Here is a 19429-nt window from a genome sequence, read left to right on the forward strand (position 1 = left end):
TCGTCATCGCTTTGCCGACTACACTCTTCAATGGTGTTAAAGAACCATTCAGAAATAATCACAATCTTCCATTATTTTGATAAGTTTGATACAAGAATTTTGATTAAAATGAAATATCACATAATAATTCTCTTTGTTGATAAAAACACTTAAATTTCTAACAAAAAACAAGATCCCAAAAGATCTTGATCTAATAACCTTGTTATCCATAATAACCTGATCCAAGTATTCATGTGTATAAACCCACTGATCCAACTAATTTCTTGTTTGAGTAATTTCCATTAGCTATGTATTGATTGGACAACTCCCAACTTTTTCTACAAACAATCTTTTCATAATATCGCCAAAGTTATACAACTTCCAACTCTGACTTACAAACAATATGTACTTGACTTCTCCAAAGTCTTCCATGGAGTATAATGAAACTCTCTTCTTGATAGATATCAATAAGAACCAAACTGCATTCAAGAAATGATACATGCACATGCTACAAACAACAAACTTTACACAAAAACATTAAATACCCTAATATACCATTCGTCTCCCTCAGACACTCAATCTTTAGAGATTAAGGTCTACAACAATGGAAAAATGACTAAGGATGAAGATCATGAACAATGCCAAAGGAATATCACACACACTTTAATTCACAAGGTGTTAATCAAGTGATTGAGTTTTGGTGAATCAAGAACTCACACAAGGTTCTCTTAAATTATTGGATAAATGAGTCTTGGTTCTTGATGGATATCATGAGCTTGATCAATCATGAATCACTATATGATTGATCAACTCACTCTCTTGAGTTTCCCTAAAAAACAACAAATTACACAAGAACAATGTGTAACAAAAAGAAGTGGATCTGACATAACACTCAAGAAGTTATTCTATAAAATAAGAGAAAGACTCAAAGGTGCTCAGAATATACACACAAGAGAAGAGAAGACAAATTGATATTTTGTCTTAGTGGGTTTCACCTACAATATTTTACACCACTTGTTTTTTTATCAAAGAAAATACTATTTAAATCTAAGGTGAAAAATTGGATTTGTGATGTTATGTTTCGAGTCAAGAAGAAATCGTGATTCGAGTCAAGTTCAATTCGTGATTTGAGTCAAATTAGGCAGAGTCCAATCATAGCTTTTATGGCAAGTTAGGTTCGAGTCAACTTTAAAACATGATTCAAGTCACATTAGGTTGTAATTCAAGTCAAGTTAAATTTATGATTCTAGTCAAATCGTCCAGAGGAAAATTCCAATTTTCACAATATCCATGATTTCAGTCATACATAACACTTGATTTGATCAAATGACTTTACACATTGATCTAAGTGTTCTACCTTGTGATTCAAGCAACACCTGATGAAACAACAAAAAACAATACGCTAGGCTAAAAAAGGAACACTATCATGGATCAAAATTCTAATTTATTGAATAATGAAGGGTCTTAGTGATACAATACTATAGAGCCGAAGTAAACACAATGCAACTCAAATTGTGAATGAATTACAAACACACAAATATTTGAATAAGAAACACATTACAAATAAGTGAGTAAACATTATCATATATACCAAAATTGGCAAAAACATCAAAATGAAGAAAACGATACCATATGATAACGTTACTGCACTTTCATAATTGTCATCCACGTTTTTCCTAAAGGATTATAACATAGGGTTAATGACATGATATTGTTGCCTAAAGGATTATAACATAGGGTTAATGACATGATATTGTTGCCTAAAGGATTATAACATATGGTTAATGATATGATAATATATTTGATTATGTGGTGGCATGTTACTAAAGTTGCTCATGAGTATTTTTTGATAGCTGGGCTGCAAGATAGTAAGATGGAATTAACTCAAGAGACTAAGTAAATAAGGTGGACTCTTCCTCTTTCGGATTGGGTGAGATTGAACACGGGTGAAGCTAGTAAAGATAACTTGATAGCTAGATATGGTGATCTTTAAAGAGATTGTACGAGTGAGTGACTTGGAGGTTTCGTAAGTTATTTGGATTCTTTTATTGCATATATTATTGAATTTTGGGGTGTGCTGGATGAATTATGATTAGCAAAAAAGTTTGGGTTTCGAACTATTGAGTTTCATATAGATTCTAAAGTGGTTGTTCAAAATATTTTGCATTTTGGACAAGATTATATAATTGGCATGCGATTGGTACAACAAATGGAACAATTACTCAAACTGGATTTAGCGGTGTGGATTTGTCATACTTACCATGAATTGAATACGTGTGCGTCACCAAGGATCTAGATCCTAATTTGATGCTTTATTAACTAATTTAGGTGCTTATATACTTCCTAAGATTTTAAAAACATTTGCCTTTGCAATTTTTGTTTTGTCGACTTCTTCATTACACTTCACTTCTTGATCCTTTGTGTAGTTCTAACATTCAAGAGATTCTCTTTTGTTCCAACTCCTAAGCCGGGGTGTTAAATTTCTCGTTTGTTACTATCATCGAGTTATACTTATCATTACTTTGTTATAACTATAGCTCACTCAAATTTATTTTTTCAAATTTTTGATATAACAAAACTTCTAATTAAAGATATGCATAATTTTGATCGGTGTGAATGGTCAAATACAGCAAACATTTGTGGTATCCAAAGAGTAATAAGCAAACATATACGAGACCCGTGACATGTAAAATCACATTCTTTGAATAGTTGTCATTTGTCTAACTTGCAAGCTTCATTGTCTCATCTTCTTGTTTGCCCCAAAGCTGGCATTATTCCATCATACAGCAAAAATGGACAAAACTGAAACGTACCTCTTTGTCTCTTTGCATATACACTTTTCCAATAATATAGTTTCACGTGACTAACACACTGACCCTCGCAATCACATCACAACCCCAATCATAACAACAATCATACTCCAAAACAACTTCATGAACGGCCATGATTGTGCCTCACTACTACTCGTGTGATCGAACTGCATCGAATCAACGGCCAAAGGCATGTTCTCCTGGTCTGGACTACACATCATATCATGTGGATGAGCACTGTACATTACCGCACGTAGCACCGCTGATACTGTTGGTATATACATTGTTTTGTTCTTCCCCAACAGCCATGTTAGTGCCATCAGTTGACAATCCCGGTTAAACATCTTCCTCTCCCGGTCACTTTCCTTGCTCTCTTTCTTGTGCACTTTTAACTGCAAATTCATTCATTAATCAAATTTCAAAAACATGACACCAATACTACCAATACTGATACATTGACACTATTAAAATTAAAAAAAAATTAATGTGTCTGGACACAGACACTAGACACTAACACCGACGTACTTTCTTTCAGAGATTGTAGTGTTAGAAACACTAATGGATTATTTTACCTTTTGCAATGTAGCAAGACAATTGGTGCAACCAGCATAAGAAGAGTTACGGCAATTCTTCTCCAAATCACGAACCGCAGCAGTAGGAGTAGCTTTATGAGAATCAGACACATTGCGAACCGTGGTACTAGAATCAGAAACATTAAAAGCTGTTGGACAATATAATGAGCTTATTTGATGAAGCCTGATTCCACAGAAACATAAAACGGCATCACAGCTAGCATTTGGTGTCGGGATTATAATGTTTCTGTTTCGAAGCGAGTCTTGGAGTGAGTTAACACACTTCTGAGAATCATCCGGCATTCTCGGAAGGTCGATGGCGTTTTCCGGTGGTGGAGGAGAAATCTCCAAGGCTCTTCGCGCGTGAGCTGCGAAGAGCCAAGCCGCGAGGACTGGACAACATCGGCTTCGGTCGAGGTTGTTGCCGCAGGCGACGTTTACACCGCCGAAGAGCTCGTTGGAGAGGTCTAGTTTGCATATTGGGGATTGAGTTGGAGTGGGATAAGAAGGGACTGTGTTTGAATGTGAAGGTTGTGATATTGATGTTAAGAAAATGAAGAAAGCTAGAAAGGAAGTTAATGATTGCATTTTTTTTTGCAATTATGGTAAGTTTGAATTTTTCTGTGTTGAGAATGGAGTTGTGGAGTGAGTGAGTACAGGGATTGGATAATAATATGAAATGAGAGTTGATATGGTTCACAAGGTTTTGAAACAGCTGAAGATCAAAAGTGTGTCAGAGAATTTGATAGCTCGTAGTGTCATTTTCACTTTTCACTTTTCACTTTTTTTAGGTGAAAATTTGTTTTTTTTTGTGTCATTGTGAGTTCTTTTCATAACATTTTGTTATGTGGTTCATATATAATAACAAGACATGAAAATATTGGTCCATGGTTGGACCATTAAATTTTAGCCTTTATATTTTTACTATCTACTCCAAATCCAAAATATCAGGAATTTCATTTCAGTTTAGTATGACATAGTTTTATCTTTTTATCTTAAGTTTACATGATTTTTAAGTTTGTGTATTTAAATAAGAATTTCATTTTAGTTTAGAGTGACCTAGTTTTATCTTTTTATCTTAGTTTATATGATTTTTCAGTTTGTGTATTTAAACAATTTTGTAATTGATTTTTATAAGTAATGCACTAATAGAATTTCATTTCATTTTCATCATCTTCATCTTCTTTCTTCTTGTGCATCAACAGTTGGTATCAGAGTTTGGTTCAGATCTGCGGAAAACACCAAGGGAAACACGAGTGAACGCGAGGTGTGTGTGATTGATTTCGATTATGAAATTCATAGTGAACCGAAGTTCGAAATCGTAACAGAATCACATTTCTTGATTCTAAGGGATTGAGAAACATGAGTGTTTGGTGAGATCAGAGTGAATTATTGCTCAAGAACGAAGTTAAACGATGAAAATGATAACTTGAATACGAAGCTTCTAGCATTTGATGGAAAGAACTGAAATCGATGGATGATTCATATGTGTGTGTTATTTGGCGCTCAAATGTTATTGATCTCGTCAATGACGGTTATGCAGCATATGCAACTGAAGCACAAAGGAACACGCATAGAGAGATGAAGATGAAGGATCAGAAAGCTTTATTCTACATCCATTAGTGTGTGGATGTGAATGTGTTTGAGAAGATCACTAATTCAACAACAATGAAGGTTGCGTGGGACATACTGGTACATTGCTATGGAGGTGGTGCATCAATGAAGAAGGTGAAGCTTTAGTCTCTACATAAGCAGTATGAGAATATCAACATGAAGAACAATGAGAAGATACCATATTACATCTCCAGAGTGATTCTGATCACAAATGAGATGAAATCTTGTGGAGACACTATCTCTGAACAAGTAATAATTGAAAAGGTAGTCAGATCACTTACTCCTCAGTTTAATTACATTGTTGTAGAAATTGAACACTATAAGGACCTTAGAACCATGAGAATTGAAGAGTTGCAAAGAAGTCTAGAGGCACAAGAGTTGCATCTGACTCAAAGGAACTCTGGAAGAGAGGTAGAGCAGGCTCTGAAAGCATCTTCTGGTAAGAAGAATCAGAAGTAGTCTTTGTCAAAGGCCAAGAAGAGACATGGTGATGGTTATCATAAGTCAGAAGTGTCCAACTCTAATGAGAATAAATGTCAAAAGAGAACGGAGAAGTTTGACAAGAAGAAGATTCAATGCTACAGTTGTAAGAAGTTCGGTTACTTTGTTGTTGATTGTTGGTCAAGCAAGGAAAGGAAACAAGAAGAAGCAAATATAGCCAGAGGAGAATTTGATGATGAATATGTGTTATTGATGACTTATGAATATGATGGTGGATATTTGGTAGACTGGTTGTATATGGACATTGGCTGCTCAAATCACCTAACTGGAAACAAACAATGGCTGATTAACTTTGACTCTAGAAAGAGGACAAAAATCAGATGTGCAGATGATAAGTATTTGAATACTGAAGGAATGAAAAATGTCAATGTCAAAGTGAAGAATGGAAAAATTGTTCTGATCAAGGATGTTTGGTATGTTCCTGGCATGAAGAGCAATCTAATGAGAGTAGGTTAGCTAATTGAGAAAGGTGTCTCAGTTACTATGAAGGACAATCTCTTGAAGTTGTATGATTCTGATCAGAAGCTGATTATGAAGTTTGAATAGGAAAGCAACAGAACATCTAAGGTGAATGTGGAAATAACTGAAACTAAATGCCTTAGTGCAAAAGGTATTGAAGGTGTCAGTGAGTTACGGCACAAGAGATTAGGGCATCTGAACTTCAGAAGCTTATGTCATCTGAGTTTTACGAAGCTGTTACATGGAATTCCTAAGTTCGTGAAGCCTAAGAAGTCATGTGAGATATGCATGAAATGTAAGCAACCTAGATTTCGATTTGCATCAGAAGTGGCTCCAAGAGCAAAACATGCTTTAGGAGTAGTGCAATCTGATGTATGTGGACCATTTGAAGTGCATTCACTTGGAGGAAACACGTATTTTGTGTCATTTGTGGATGAGTTCACAAGAATTACATGAGTAACACTCATCAAGTTTAAGCATGAGGTGTTTGTTGAGTTTCAGAAGTTCAAGATGAAGGCTAAAAAACAGAGTGGTCAGAAGCTGAAAATTCTCAGGACTGATGGTGAAGGTGAGTACAACTCTATAGAGTTCAGAAGGTTTTGTGAGGAGAATGGAATTGGGCATGAGGTTAATGATCCATATACTCCTCAACACAATAGTCTTGCTGAAAAAAGAAACAAAACTTTGCTTGATATGACAAGGAGCATGCTGAAGGAAAAAAAGTTCCCATACACCTTGTGGGGAGAAGTTGTTGCCACTGCAGCATATGTGCTCAACAAATGTCCAACTAAGAAGCTGAAGAAAATTGTTCCTTTTGAGAAATGGACTAGAGATAAGAAAAGTGCAAGCCATATAAAGGTGTTTGATTATATATGTTATAAACATGTCTCAAATGCTAAGAGAAGGAAGTTGGATAATAGAAGTAGAGTCATGTTGCTTGTAGGGTGATGACAATTTGTCATTACATTATTTTTATTAGTAATTGCGATGAATTAAATGAAATGGTAAGTTAAAGATGAGCTAAATATGAAGAAGTATGAATAAAATGAAGAAGTCGAAGAAACAAAGCAAAGCTAAGAAATCGGGAAGAAATTATGAAGAAATAGGTATTTTTCACCACAATCTACATCTTGACGTCTGTCCAGTAAATTGATCATATATGGAGTTCCGTAACTCGTTTTGAGACGTTTTTTTTTTAAAATGAAGCTAAAAGGAAAATCTAGCTTCTGGAATAATCACGCACACGATGGCAGTATTGCGCACGCGATAAAGCGTGTGCAAAATAGTGTGTGCGATGGAATAATCGTACGCACTATGGTACCTTTTTGGGCCTTTTTCTGACGAATCTCTGACTTGTTCTGACTACTTTTTAAAGGGAAATTTGGTACTTTTTCAAGGGTTCTAAATTCTAGACATGGAAGGAAGGGTTTACAACACTAGAGAGATATTTGGAGAACATTTGAAGCCATTTTAGGCCAATTCTTCAAGGGATTTCTTATGCAACCTTCTTATTTGATTTTGGTATTGTAATTTGCATTACAAGTAGCTAATTCTCTTTAGGTTGGGCTGTATTTGATGAACTTATTTTTATATTATTAGGACATATGTTTGATTTGATATTGCATAAATAATTTGATCTATAATTCTATTCAATTGCACCTTGTTCTTAATGCTTTTTAATGTGAGATACTCTTTTAATCTGATTTTGGGCACATAGGAAATACTGACCATTAGTCTATGTGTTGAACCTAGGGTAATTGTCGTGCTTACGCAGGTGGACTAGAGATAGGAAACTCTAAGTAGTGGCTTAGGAATTAATGTTCTATTGCATTGCCTAATCTTGCTTACGATGGTGGACTAGGGATAGAAAACTCTGAGTATAGATTAGTGAGTTATACACCAAGGGATTAGGTATAGCGGTTTTGTTAAGTCTCCATGGAATTATAGTGACGATATCATTCATGTAATGCCTGGAACATCAACAATAGAGAAATTCGGGATTCTATACACAAATTGTCCGCTTTCGTATTATTGTCATAACACTTTATTTTATTTTCGCAATCAAAACTCGACCCCCCCCCCTCATTTAGAATTTTCTACGTATTACACAATATTGTCTTGTTAAATAGCATTCACTGTGGATTCGATCTTACTTTATTACTGCGATATTATCGGTACACTTATTGAGAAGTCATCAAGATTTTGGTGTCGTTGTCGGAGACTGTTTATAATTTCAACAAGGCAACGCTTGTGCAACGTTTAATTTTTTTTCAATTGTAAATATTTTTTTTGTAATTAGTTTTTTTTGTTTCTTCTTAAATTTTCTTTCCTATTATTTCTCTTTTTAGTTTTTTTATTTAAAATTTATCTAGTGCGGTACTACTAAGGTATTTTTCTTTTTGTTTGTATGCAAGGTCAAGACAATCATGTAAGATGATATTTATGCTACCTTGGAAAAGTTTGAAGCTTATTCAAAGGAACTTGTAGCAAAAACTCTAATTCAACAAAATACGAGAAACCATTCAGAGCTAGAGCCTTACACTGATCATTTTTGGAAGGAGGATTCATCATCTCAGCTTGAAGAAACCTTAACTCAGTTTATAAAGATGACTCAACTCAATTTCAAGAAAATTAACAGGTATCAAGAAACCATACGAAGTTGCATGGAAACATCCTTCGAGAATTTAGAGATACAACTTGGTCAAATAACTAGCCAATTAGCATTAAAACTTAGATCTAGTGGGGAGTTCTATGAAAATATGTTAGATAGTCCTAGAGATGCGGAAATTGAAAGAGAAGTCAAATAGGAATGTGGGGTAGTCGATGAAGGAGAAGTTAAAAAGAGAAAGAATAAGGAAAATGCACAATACCTGCTAAAGAGATAGAAGTAAAAACAGAAGCAACAGAGGTGAAAAAGATATGTGGGACAAGAGAAAGAATGCAAGATGAAGATTTTATCATTTTTGAGGAAGCTTCAAGTTTAATCATTCATTTAGACTTAGATATCCAACTACAAGATCTTTAACAAAAGAATAGTCCTACACCTAGAAACAAGGTTGATAAAAGAAGAGAAATAAATGAAGTATTTGATGAGATTTATGTCTTGTTCAATACTATCAAGCTGAAGAGAATATGGAAGAAAAACCTTTAATTCCTGAAAATGATGGAATTCTTACCAAACAAAAGGAAGAAGAAGGATGTTGTGTTTTTCGTGTCATATATGCCGCCCTAACACAAAACTCGAAAGGTCAGGCTTAGGACCTTAAAGAAGCGCTTAATGGGAGGCAACCCATCAAATAATTTTTATTTCATTTGCAAAGTTTAAATTTCAGTTTATTTCAATTAATTATTTTTGTTTTATAGCATGTCGGATTTAAGAGCAGTATGACAAAGACTTGAGAAAGGGATTGAAAGAAGAAAGAGAGACTAAAAACTCTCTCTAATCCTATTACTTTTTTCTAATGTCTTTGCACTTTCTAGTGTTGTTGTTGTTGTTGTTTCAGAAAATGGCTCCAAAGACAAGTCGCCCCTCTCGAGAATTATCATCAATCAAACGAGGGCAGAGTGGACCAAACATAATCAAGACTTCAACAACACCATGCAAAATATGCAAGAGTTTTTTTTACTCTAATGACATGTTAATTTGGATTTTTCTAAATTTGTATTAATTTTCGTGATTCCATTTCACGTTCAACAAGTCAATCTAGAGTATTAGCTACAATACTTGGTTCCCTTTTATACCAATAAATTTATGTTGTCTTTAATAAACAAGTTTGTTGATGTTGTTTCTTTCAGATTTATAAAATTGCAATTTTAGGAGTGAGCAGATGAACCATAAGCATCACCAAAAACAAAGGTTATCATCAGGAAAGCTCCTTGCGGATTGAGATTTGAGGAATATAGGAATAATCAACTACCTTGTACTCAATATCCAGATACCTCAACTAGTAAGGTTTGAGCCAAATATTCCATTGTTTACTTTTCCTTCTTTTTAGAGTATCCGTACAATTGCTATTTTCTAGAATTTATAGTATTCTGATTTAATCTATTGATTTGATAAATACACTCTGAGGCACTTGTTTGTGGTGAAATCCGATCATTTTCAAACTAACATGTATATCATGTTTATATCCTTTGCTAACCAATTTGAATCTAAGCCCTTTGTTTCGGGGACATAGCCACAATAATTAGCAAATTTACTAGAAAGATAAAATCTTTCCACCCTCTCTTTGGAGTTAGGTAGAAAATTTAGTTCCTTGATCATATGAAAAAGAATAAGTTTTGTGTTGCTCTTGGAAGTGAGCTAAGTTTAAGTTTGGGGTTGGTGTACTAGAGATTTTGGTCAAAAAACCAAGAAGTTAAAGCATCTTCTTCAAAAAAAAGAGAAGAGTAATATTTAGGATCATAAAATATTAATCTCTAGTACTAAAGTAATTAAGCAAGAGTTGATATGAAAAGGAATATGATAAAATAAGGAAAACTAGGTACCTAACTCCAAAGGTTTAAGCTTAATATCACATATCATCATACCCTGAAATAAGCCCCATTACAATCTTAAAATACCTCAAAAAGTGTGTTCTTATATGACTTTGATTTATTTTATTAGAAACTTTACAAAATTATGGTAAAATACTTTTGTACATTGATTGTGTGATTACCCCATCAATTCGAGTGAAAAAGTCGTGAGCTGAGAGACAGGTTAAGTACTTGTTGTGTTGGAAGAACTTTTCTAAATTTGCTTGATTGAAGTCAGGAATAGGAATGATGATCGGGTAACATAATTGGTGATGTTCATTCATTATTATTGCAATTTGTTTTTCTGTTTGAAATGTCCAGTTGCATGCGAGTTACTAAAGGACAAACAACATATTAAGTTTGGGGTTGTGATGACAGTTTGTCATTATATGATTTTTATGAGTATTTGCGATGAATTTGATAAAATTTTAAGTTAAAGATGGGTTAAATATGAAGAAGAATGAATTAAACGAAGTATTTTAAGAAACAGATCAAAGCCAAGAAATTGGGAAGAGATTATGAAGAAACTGGTATTTTTCAGCACAATCTACATCTTGACGTCTGTCTAGTAAATTGATCATATATGGAGTTCCTTAACTCGTTTTGAAACGTTTTTTTTTTAAAAATGAAGCTAAAAGGAATATATAGCTTCTGGAATAATCAAGAGCATGCAAGGAAGTATTGCGCGTCCGGTGCAGCATGTGAAAACTCGTGTGCGTAATGGAATAATCACGTCGGCGATGGTACCTTTTTAGGCCTTTTACTGACGCGTTTCTGACCCATTCTGGCTGATTTTTAAAGGGAAATTTGGTACTTTTTAAGGGTTCGTAATCCTAGACATGAAAGGAAGGGTTTACATCACTAGATGGATATTTGGAGAGCATTTGACGCCATTGGATGCTAATTCTTCAAGGGATTTCTTATGCAACCTTCTTATTTGATTTTATTATTGTAATTTGCACTCTGAGTACCTAGTTCTCTTTAGGTTAGGTTGTGTTTGATGAACCAATTTTGATATTGTTGGAACATATATTTGATTTGATATTGCATGAATAATTTGATCTATAATTCTATTCAATTGCACCTTGTTTTTAATGCTTTTTATGTGAGATACTCTTTTAATCTGATTTTGGGAACATATGGAATACTGATCATTAGTCTATGTGTTGGACTTATGGAAATTATTGTGCCTACGCTGGTGGATTAGGGATAGGCAACTCTGAGTATTGGCTTAGGAATTGTCGTTATATTGCATTGCCTAATCTTGCTTATGCTGGTGGACTATGGATAGGAAACTCTGAGTATAGATTAGTGAGATATACACCAAGGGATTAGGTATAGTGGCTTTGTTAATTCACTATGGAATTATAGTGATGATATCATTCATGTAATGCATCAAACATCAACAATAGAGAAATAGAGGATTCTATAGACAACCTGACCGCTTTCGTATTATTGTCAGAACACTTTATTTTATTTTCGCAATCAAAACTCGAACCCCCTATCATTTAGTATTTTCTACGCATTACACAATATTGTTTTGTTAAATAGCATTCCTTATGGATTCAATCTTATTTTATTACTGCGATATTATCGGTACACTTGTCGAGAAGTCATCATAGGATACCACAATACATGTGCTTATAAATTCTATTGTCCTGTTACTAACAAAGTTGAACTCGGCAGAGATGTCATTTAGAAAGAATCAGAAGTATGGGATTGGAAAAAGTCTCAATCCAACTCTAGTGTAGTGTTAACACCCGAGTTAACTTCTAAAGATATTTTAGACTATTAAGGAGATTTTGAGTCTAAAGATGAGTTAGAGTCTGAAGGTGACTCTGATGCTGAATAAGAGTTTTAAGGTGACTCTGATGTTGAAGAAGAGTCTGAAGGTGAGTCTGACTCTGAAGGTGAATCTAATTCTGATCCAAATTCTGATGATGATCCAGACTCTGGTGGTAATCCTGCCTCTGAAGATGGTCATACCTCTGAAGGTAGACCAGAATCTGAAGGTAGTCTTACATCTGAAGAAGATTCTGAACAAGTTCAGAGGCCACAAAGAATCTTATAAATACTAAGAAGATTTGTAGAGTTTGACATGTTACAAGACATTGAGATAGACTCTAAATGGGAAGTCATTCATTATTCCATGTTGGTAGACAATGAACCAGTAAGTACTAGAAAGCCTTTCAAGAAAAAATATGGTTGAAGTCCATGAAAGAAGAACTTGAGGCTATAGAAAGAAACAAGACTTGGGGGTTGACAGAGCTTACAAGGAACAAGAAATCCATCAGCGTGAGATGGGTTTACAAGGTGAAACTAAAGCTAGATAGATAAATTGGAAAACACAAAGCAAGGTTAGTAGCTAGAAAATTTCTACATAAATCTGGATTAGATTACTTTGAGGTGTTCACTCATGTATCTAAACATGAAACAATCAGACCAGTAATTTCTATAACTGCTAACATGAATTGGCCTTTGATGCATTTAGATGTGAAATATTCATTTCTGAATGGTATTTTATAAGATGGAGTTTATGTATCACAACCTTCAGGATTTATGAAAAAGAATCAGAAAGGGATTGTGTACAAGTTGCATAAAGCCTTGTATGGACTGAAACAAGCTCCTAGAGTCTGGAATCTAAAAATTGATTCATTTTTCAAGCTTCAAAGATTCAGAAAATGTGAGATGGAGTATGGTGTTTATGTTCAGAATACATCTGATAGAAATATGATTTTGGTGTGTCTCTATGTTAATGATATATTGCTAACAAGGAGTTGTTCAAACGAGATAGCTAAGTTCAATAAGGTGCTAATGAATGAATTTGAGATGACTGATCTATCACAAGTTGGATTCTGATGTTGAGGGTGATAATGTAGATGCTATAATTTTTAAACACTTGGTATGCTCATTAAGATATCTGTGAAATACCATACCTGATATCTGTTATGCAGTTGGAATAATGAGTAGGTTTATGAACAAACCAAAGTGGTCACATTACCAAGCTGCTGTCAAGATACTGAGTTACATTAAGAGGACTCTGAAGTATGGAGTTTTGTTACCTTCCTGTGTTGAAATTGGGTTAGGGATGATATTCTATTCACACTAAGATTGGTGTGGAGATAGAGTTGATAGAAGAATTACTTACGAATATTTCTTCAAATATATGGGAATTCCCATTTTGTGGTAATCCAAGAAGCAACCATTGGTTCGATTGTTAATTTGTGAAGTTGAGTACATTGCAAGTGCTTTGACTGTTTCTCAAGTTCTTTAGATTCTGAACTTGTTACAGGATCTAAAGATCAAGGTGAGCAAGCATGTGAAGTTGATGATTGACAACAAATCAGCTATAAGCCTTTCCAAGAATCTAGTGTTGCATGGAAAGAGTAAGCACATTGACATAAAGTCTCACTCTCTACGCAACCAGGTTCAAAGTGGGGTGCTTGAAGTTGTTCAATGTAGCACTCAGAAGCAGCTGACAGATGTACTGACTAAGGCTATCAAGACTGAACACTTTATCCATTGTGGGATGGAATTAGTGTCGTAGATTTTGAGTAGCTGAATGTGAATTAAGAGATGGTGTTAGATGTAATTTCATTTCAACTTAGTATGACATAGTTTTATCCTTTTAGCTTAGCCTGCATGGTATTTTAGTTTGTGTATTTAAAAAGCTTTGTAATTGACTTAACAAGCACTACAGTGACAAAATTTCATTCCACCCGAGAAGTTAGTTACATTTCTATCCTCTGTCTCTTCCATCTTCATCATCTTCTTCCTTCATGTGCACCAACAAATGATTATCTTTAAGATTTTCCTCCACAAAAATAAGGAATATAATAATATTATTTATAAGACATTAAACTTTTATTAAATTAATTTGTTAAAAGTGATGTATCGAGTAATAATTAATCAACATAGTTGGAAAAATAATAATAATTTATACATTAAAAATTGAGAATGATATTCATTTTAAAACAAATCTTATTTGATAAAACGATAGTTATTTTGAAATAGAGAGAGTATATTATATGAAAATGAATATATTTGGAAAAACCATTGATATCCTTTAGTGGGTTCTTGACACGTGTTCAATACATGGCAAAACATGCCTATTTCAGCTAATTGCTAACTAAATAAGATTTCGTTCATTTTAGACTCTCGTTACATGAGTTTTCCTTACTAAACCCACTTTTGTTTGCCTTTACTATTTACCTGACATCGATTGAAATCAAACCAATTAACTTCAGCATGAACTTCAATTTCATTTTATCAATTCATTTTGGTTCTTTTCCCCCTTTCAAATCAAATAGATACACATTTACTCATCCTCACTATTATGCATTTAAATCAATTTACATATATCAACGAATGAAGTTGTACTTCTAACATACTCTTACAAAAACCCTAAATTCAACAGTTTTCAAGTTCTCAGTTACTCCAATTGCAATTTGTTTTTGTAATCTCCATTTCAACAAGTATGTAACATTTATTTAAACAACACCACTTATTTGTTTTGATTTATAGATGTTAGAACAAGATTTGGTTCTGCATCCATACCTTAAATTTTGATGATAACAATATTGTATTTGTGTGAGAACAATTTTGGTACCCTAATAGTTTGTTATTGTGTAACTTTAACATCCAATTTTAATTATGAAGATATGATGTGCAACGTCATCAGTTTCTAAATGATGAGTTCCAATTCCGCTTCTGCGTCAGTCATAAGAAGTTCTGAAAGATGTTCAAAGTTGTTGTTGTAATGATCTTTCGGCTTCACTACGCCAAATAAGGGAAAAGAGGGCGCTTATTTTGGCCTATAACAGCGCTTTTAAGCGCCCTCTAATCTGGCGCTGGCATAGGTAAAGACAGCGCTTTGTTCTCCTGGAGAAAGCGCTGTCTAAAGTGGCCACATTATAGTGCGCTTTAAGAAAAAAGCGCCCTCTGGAGTGGTCCATACAGGGACACCTTAGAGGGCGCTTTCTGGAAAAAGCGCCCTCTAAAGTTGTCAGTGTAAAGTGTTTAGAGGGCGCTTTCAGGAAAAAGCGCCCTCTAAAGTTGTCATTGTAAAGTGTTTAGAGGGCGCTTTCAGGAAAAAGCGCCCTCTAAAGTTGTCAATGTAAAGTGTTTAGAGGGCGCTTTCAGGAAAAAGCGCCCTCTAAAGTTGTCAATGTAAAGTGTTTAGAGGGCGCTTTCTGGACAAAGCGCTCTCTAAAGTGTTAGTTATTTTAAAAAAAATTGTTTGAAAAACAGTGGATATATATTTAATTGGTAACCTGTTCGCATGCTGCAAAAGTGTAAAATTCATATTGATTTCATTCTTTAATCCAATGTTATACACCATTAATCCATTGATATATACAACATGAATCCATTTATATACAACATTAATCCTCCATATATACAACATTAATATATGATTCTTTGATCAACAATATACAACAACATATTCTCAAAGTACTACAATTAAGAGAATAAAACATAGCAACCAACACCCAGTGACCACTGTATCCAAAAGCTGTCTAGTAGTTCTAACCAATACTAAACAAAAACGCCCATCCACCCATGGTGGCAAACATGTTCTGTATATCCAAAAGTTATCTAGTAGTTCTATCGCACATCCATACAAAATAAGGCTCAACCAAAATAACAAATGGCAGCATAAGTAGTCCCCTGCAAAAAGAACACGTCCAAATGCAAATAACACAGAACTGTCAAAAGGCGATTGAGCAACAAATAGTAAACAATGGCATAAAGTTAAATGACATAGCTAATATTACCTGAATTCCTGCATGGCTGTTAAGGTAAAAATCAAATTCCCTAGGGTGACAAATGCCGGTGTCTACCACGGTTCCTTTGACAATTTAGAACAACAAAATCAGTAAAAAGTGATAAATTCAAATGATAATATATACCAGCTGCGTTGAGAAATATATTGAAAAAACCTGGCATAATTTTTCCACTTCTATCGGTCTCTTTGGGGTTGACAGGAAAGAGACGGGTGTGATGTCTCTTTTGGACCACTACAAAAGTAACTTTAGGTAGATACCCATCCTCTATTGAGACACAAGCCTGATGAAAAAAAATTAAAAATTAAACGCAGAGAATTTAGTGGTGTATTTTATGAACGACAAAGTAACAAGAAATCAACTTTGAGAAGTCCTAAATTCTGCCTACAATACAGGGCTGCAAAGTTGATGCAACAAAAAACATATAACAATATATGGTAAGTACCCGTATCTCCGACCATATTTTTTCTTTGCCAACCTTCAAGTCCGGACTTCTCCAATTATCACATGTAATCGGAATATGTTGTCGAACAAGGAAACCAATGTAACTTGCCAACATTGAACCCTTATCTTTTGAAGATAGAATTGATATATGTTTAGATGGACATGTTCCATTGTCGTAGAGGGATACTTTCAAATATCCAGCATCATCATCTACGCGAACGAGGCTTGACGATAATAGAGCATCTCCATCTAAACAAATATCAATTGATACTTTCGAGCATCCCTTGCCCCTTGCACGAATGATTGACTTCATAATAGCCATTTTACCTGTAAAAAAGAAAACAATTAAAATCAGATGACAAATGTAAAAACAATTAAAATCATAAAAGTCATTTTACCAGTAATAAAGAAAACAATTAAAATCATTTGACCTGTACCTTTTTCACTAAGTTCTCTTTCTTTTCTTGGTTGGAATATGTTCTACATGTCTCTTAACAACACGGACGGTTGGATTGATCCAAATACCCTCATTATGATCATTTCTAATATATGAATCATTTGATATATTATTCTCATCTTGATCATTTCTGGTAAACGATTCAATCTCAACATCAATATCACCTTGATCTCCAGTGTTTTCATCAATTACTTTGTTGGAAAAAAGAACTATAGACCATTTCGTACTTTTCGGATCATTGACATAGAACACTTGTCTAGCTTGAGAGGCTAGAATAAAAGACTCATCTTTGTATCCCACCCTATTAAGATCCACTTGCAAAAATCCTGACTTATCCATTCGAATGTCGTTATTATTTTCAACCCACTTGCAACCAAATATAGGAATCTGAAACTTCTCATAATCAAACACCCAAATGCGCTCGATAACACCAAAATACGACAGATTTGCAAATTTGGGGTTTAAGTCCTTCACACTTGATATGTGCATTGCTTCAGCTACCACGGTGACACCACTATTCTGCATAGTACTTTTATCATCTTGTTCTTTGGTATAAAATGTGTATCCATTAATCGCGTATGCGCTATAAGAAAAAACATGGAAACTTGGACCATATGCTAAGCATCTCAACCTTTCTGTTATTGAAGCGGGATCTGAATAATACTTTGAATAAATATGATCCTTAAACCAAGGTATAAAACATCGATTGTGCTCTCGTACTATCCAATTTTCATTTCTATTGGGATTTAAACCTCGGAGAACATCCTTGTGAATTTCAACATACGGCTCAACCTCATTCTCATTGTGCAGAACATACAAATGCACTTGATCCCGTTCGACCCTTGATACTGCCACGATTTTATTTCCAATTATATTTTTTCCTTCTTTCTTTTCGACAAGCTGAGACTTGGGGAGTCCGATTGACTGAACATTAGACAAATATTCAGTACAAAACTCAATCGCTTCTTCAGCAATGTATCTTTCAACCATACAACCTTCTGGTCGACTTCGGTTCTTCACGTACCCTTTTAATATTTTCATATAACGTTCAACAGGGTACATTCATCTCATATAAGCTGGTCCACACAATTGTGTCTCTTTCACAAGATGAACAACTAGATGTACCATTATGTCAAAAAATGATGGAGGAAAAAACATTCCAAGCTCACACAAAGTAATAACGATTTCTTTTTGCAACATTGGTAAGATCGCAGGATTGATCACCTTACTGCAAATTGACTTGAAGAAAGAACACAACTTAGTTATAGAGCTTCTTACTTTTTCTGGAAGAATAGAACGTATACCTATTGGGAGAAAATGTTCCATTATAACATGGCAATCATGGGTCTTTAAACTCTTTAACTTGAGGTCTTTCATAGACACAAGTCTTCTAATATCTGAAGAGTACCCTTCTGGAACTTTAACTTCACTTAGAAACTTACACAATGTTTTTTTCTCCTTTCTAGATAGAGTATAAGCAGCAGGCGGTAGATATGTTCGTTTTCCTTTCTTCAAGGGTCCTAATTCAGTTCTTATTCCCATCGCTATCAAGTCCTTTCTTGCCTTAAGGCCATCCTTAGACTTTCCTTGTATATTGAGTAACGTGCCAATAACACTTTCAAATACATTTTTTTCAATATGCATAACATCAAGAAAATGTCTCACATACAAGGACTTCCAATACGGCAATTCAAAAAAAACTGACCTCTTCTTCCACCCACTTTTGACAAGTGTGTGGGCAAAAGGCTTGCCAAACTGAGTATCCAAATCTTTCACCTTTTCAAAAATTTGATCACCCGTCAATATAGGTGGAGCTCTGCCTTGTTCTGTCTCTCCATTGAACCCCTTTCTCCATCCACGGTAGTGATGATTTGAATTTAAGAATCTCCGATGACCGAGAAAGACATTCTTCTGACCAAACTCCAAGCGCTTCCAATCTGTTTTATCTTCACAAATAGGACACGCACATTGACCTTTTATGCTATACCCTGATAGATTTCCGTATGCTGGAAAATCATTAATTGTGCCAAACAACATCGCCCTCAAGTTGAAACTTTCTTTCCTATATCCATCATAAACCTCCACACCGGTCTCCCACAAAATCTTTAAATCTTCGATTAAGGGCTTCAAGTACACGTCTATGTCATTCCCTGGTTGTTTAGGTCCAGAAATCAACATAGACAACATCATGTACTTACGCTTCATACATAGCCATGGAGGTAGGTTATAAATCATAATAATCACAGGCCATGTACTGTGTGAGATACTCTGGATACCGTGTGGGTTCATTCC

General features: G+C 34.6%; 1 protein-coding gene across 1 annotated transcript; it reads right to left on the reverse strand.

Moving 5' to 3' along the window:
- Positions 1-2558: 2558 nt before the first annotated feature.
- On the reverse strand, positions 2559-4171 carry LOC127086817 (uncharacterized GPI-anchored protein At4g28100). Its single transcript, XM_051027633.1, has 2 exons — positions 3362-4171; positions 2559-3181 (listed from the first exon to the last, which is right to left on the reverse strand). The coding sequence occupies exons 1-2, from the start codon at positions 3947-3949 to the stop codon at positions 2864-2866; spliced, it is 906 nt and encodes a 301-aa protein (XP_050883590.1). The 5' UTR covers positions 3950-4171; the 3' UTR covers positions 2559-2863.
- Between the last annotated feature and the right edge of the window lie 15258 nt (positions 4172-19429).

Source organism: Lathyrus oleraceus, chromosome 5 (genome assembly GCF_024323335.1).
Source record: "Lathyrus oleraceus cultivar Zhongwan6 chromosome 5, CAAS_Psat_ZW6_1.0, whole genome shotgun sequence".
Classification (NCBI taxonomy): Eukaryota; Viridiplantae; Streptophyta; class Magnoliopsida; order Fabales; family Fabaceae; genus Lathyrus; species Lathyrus oleraceus.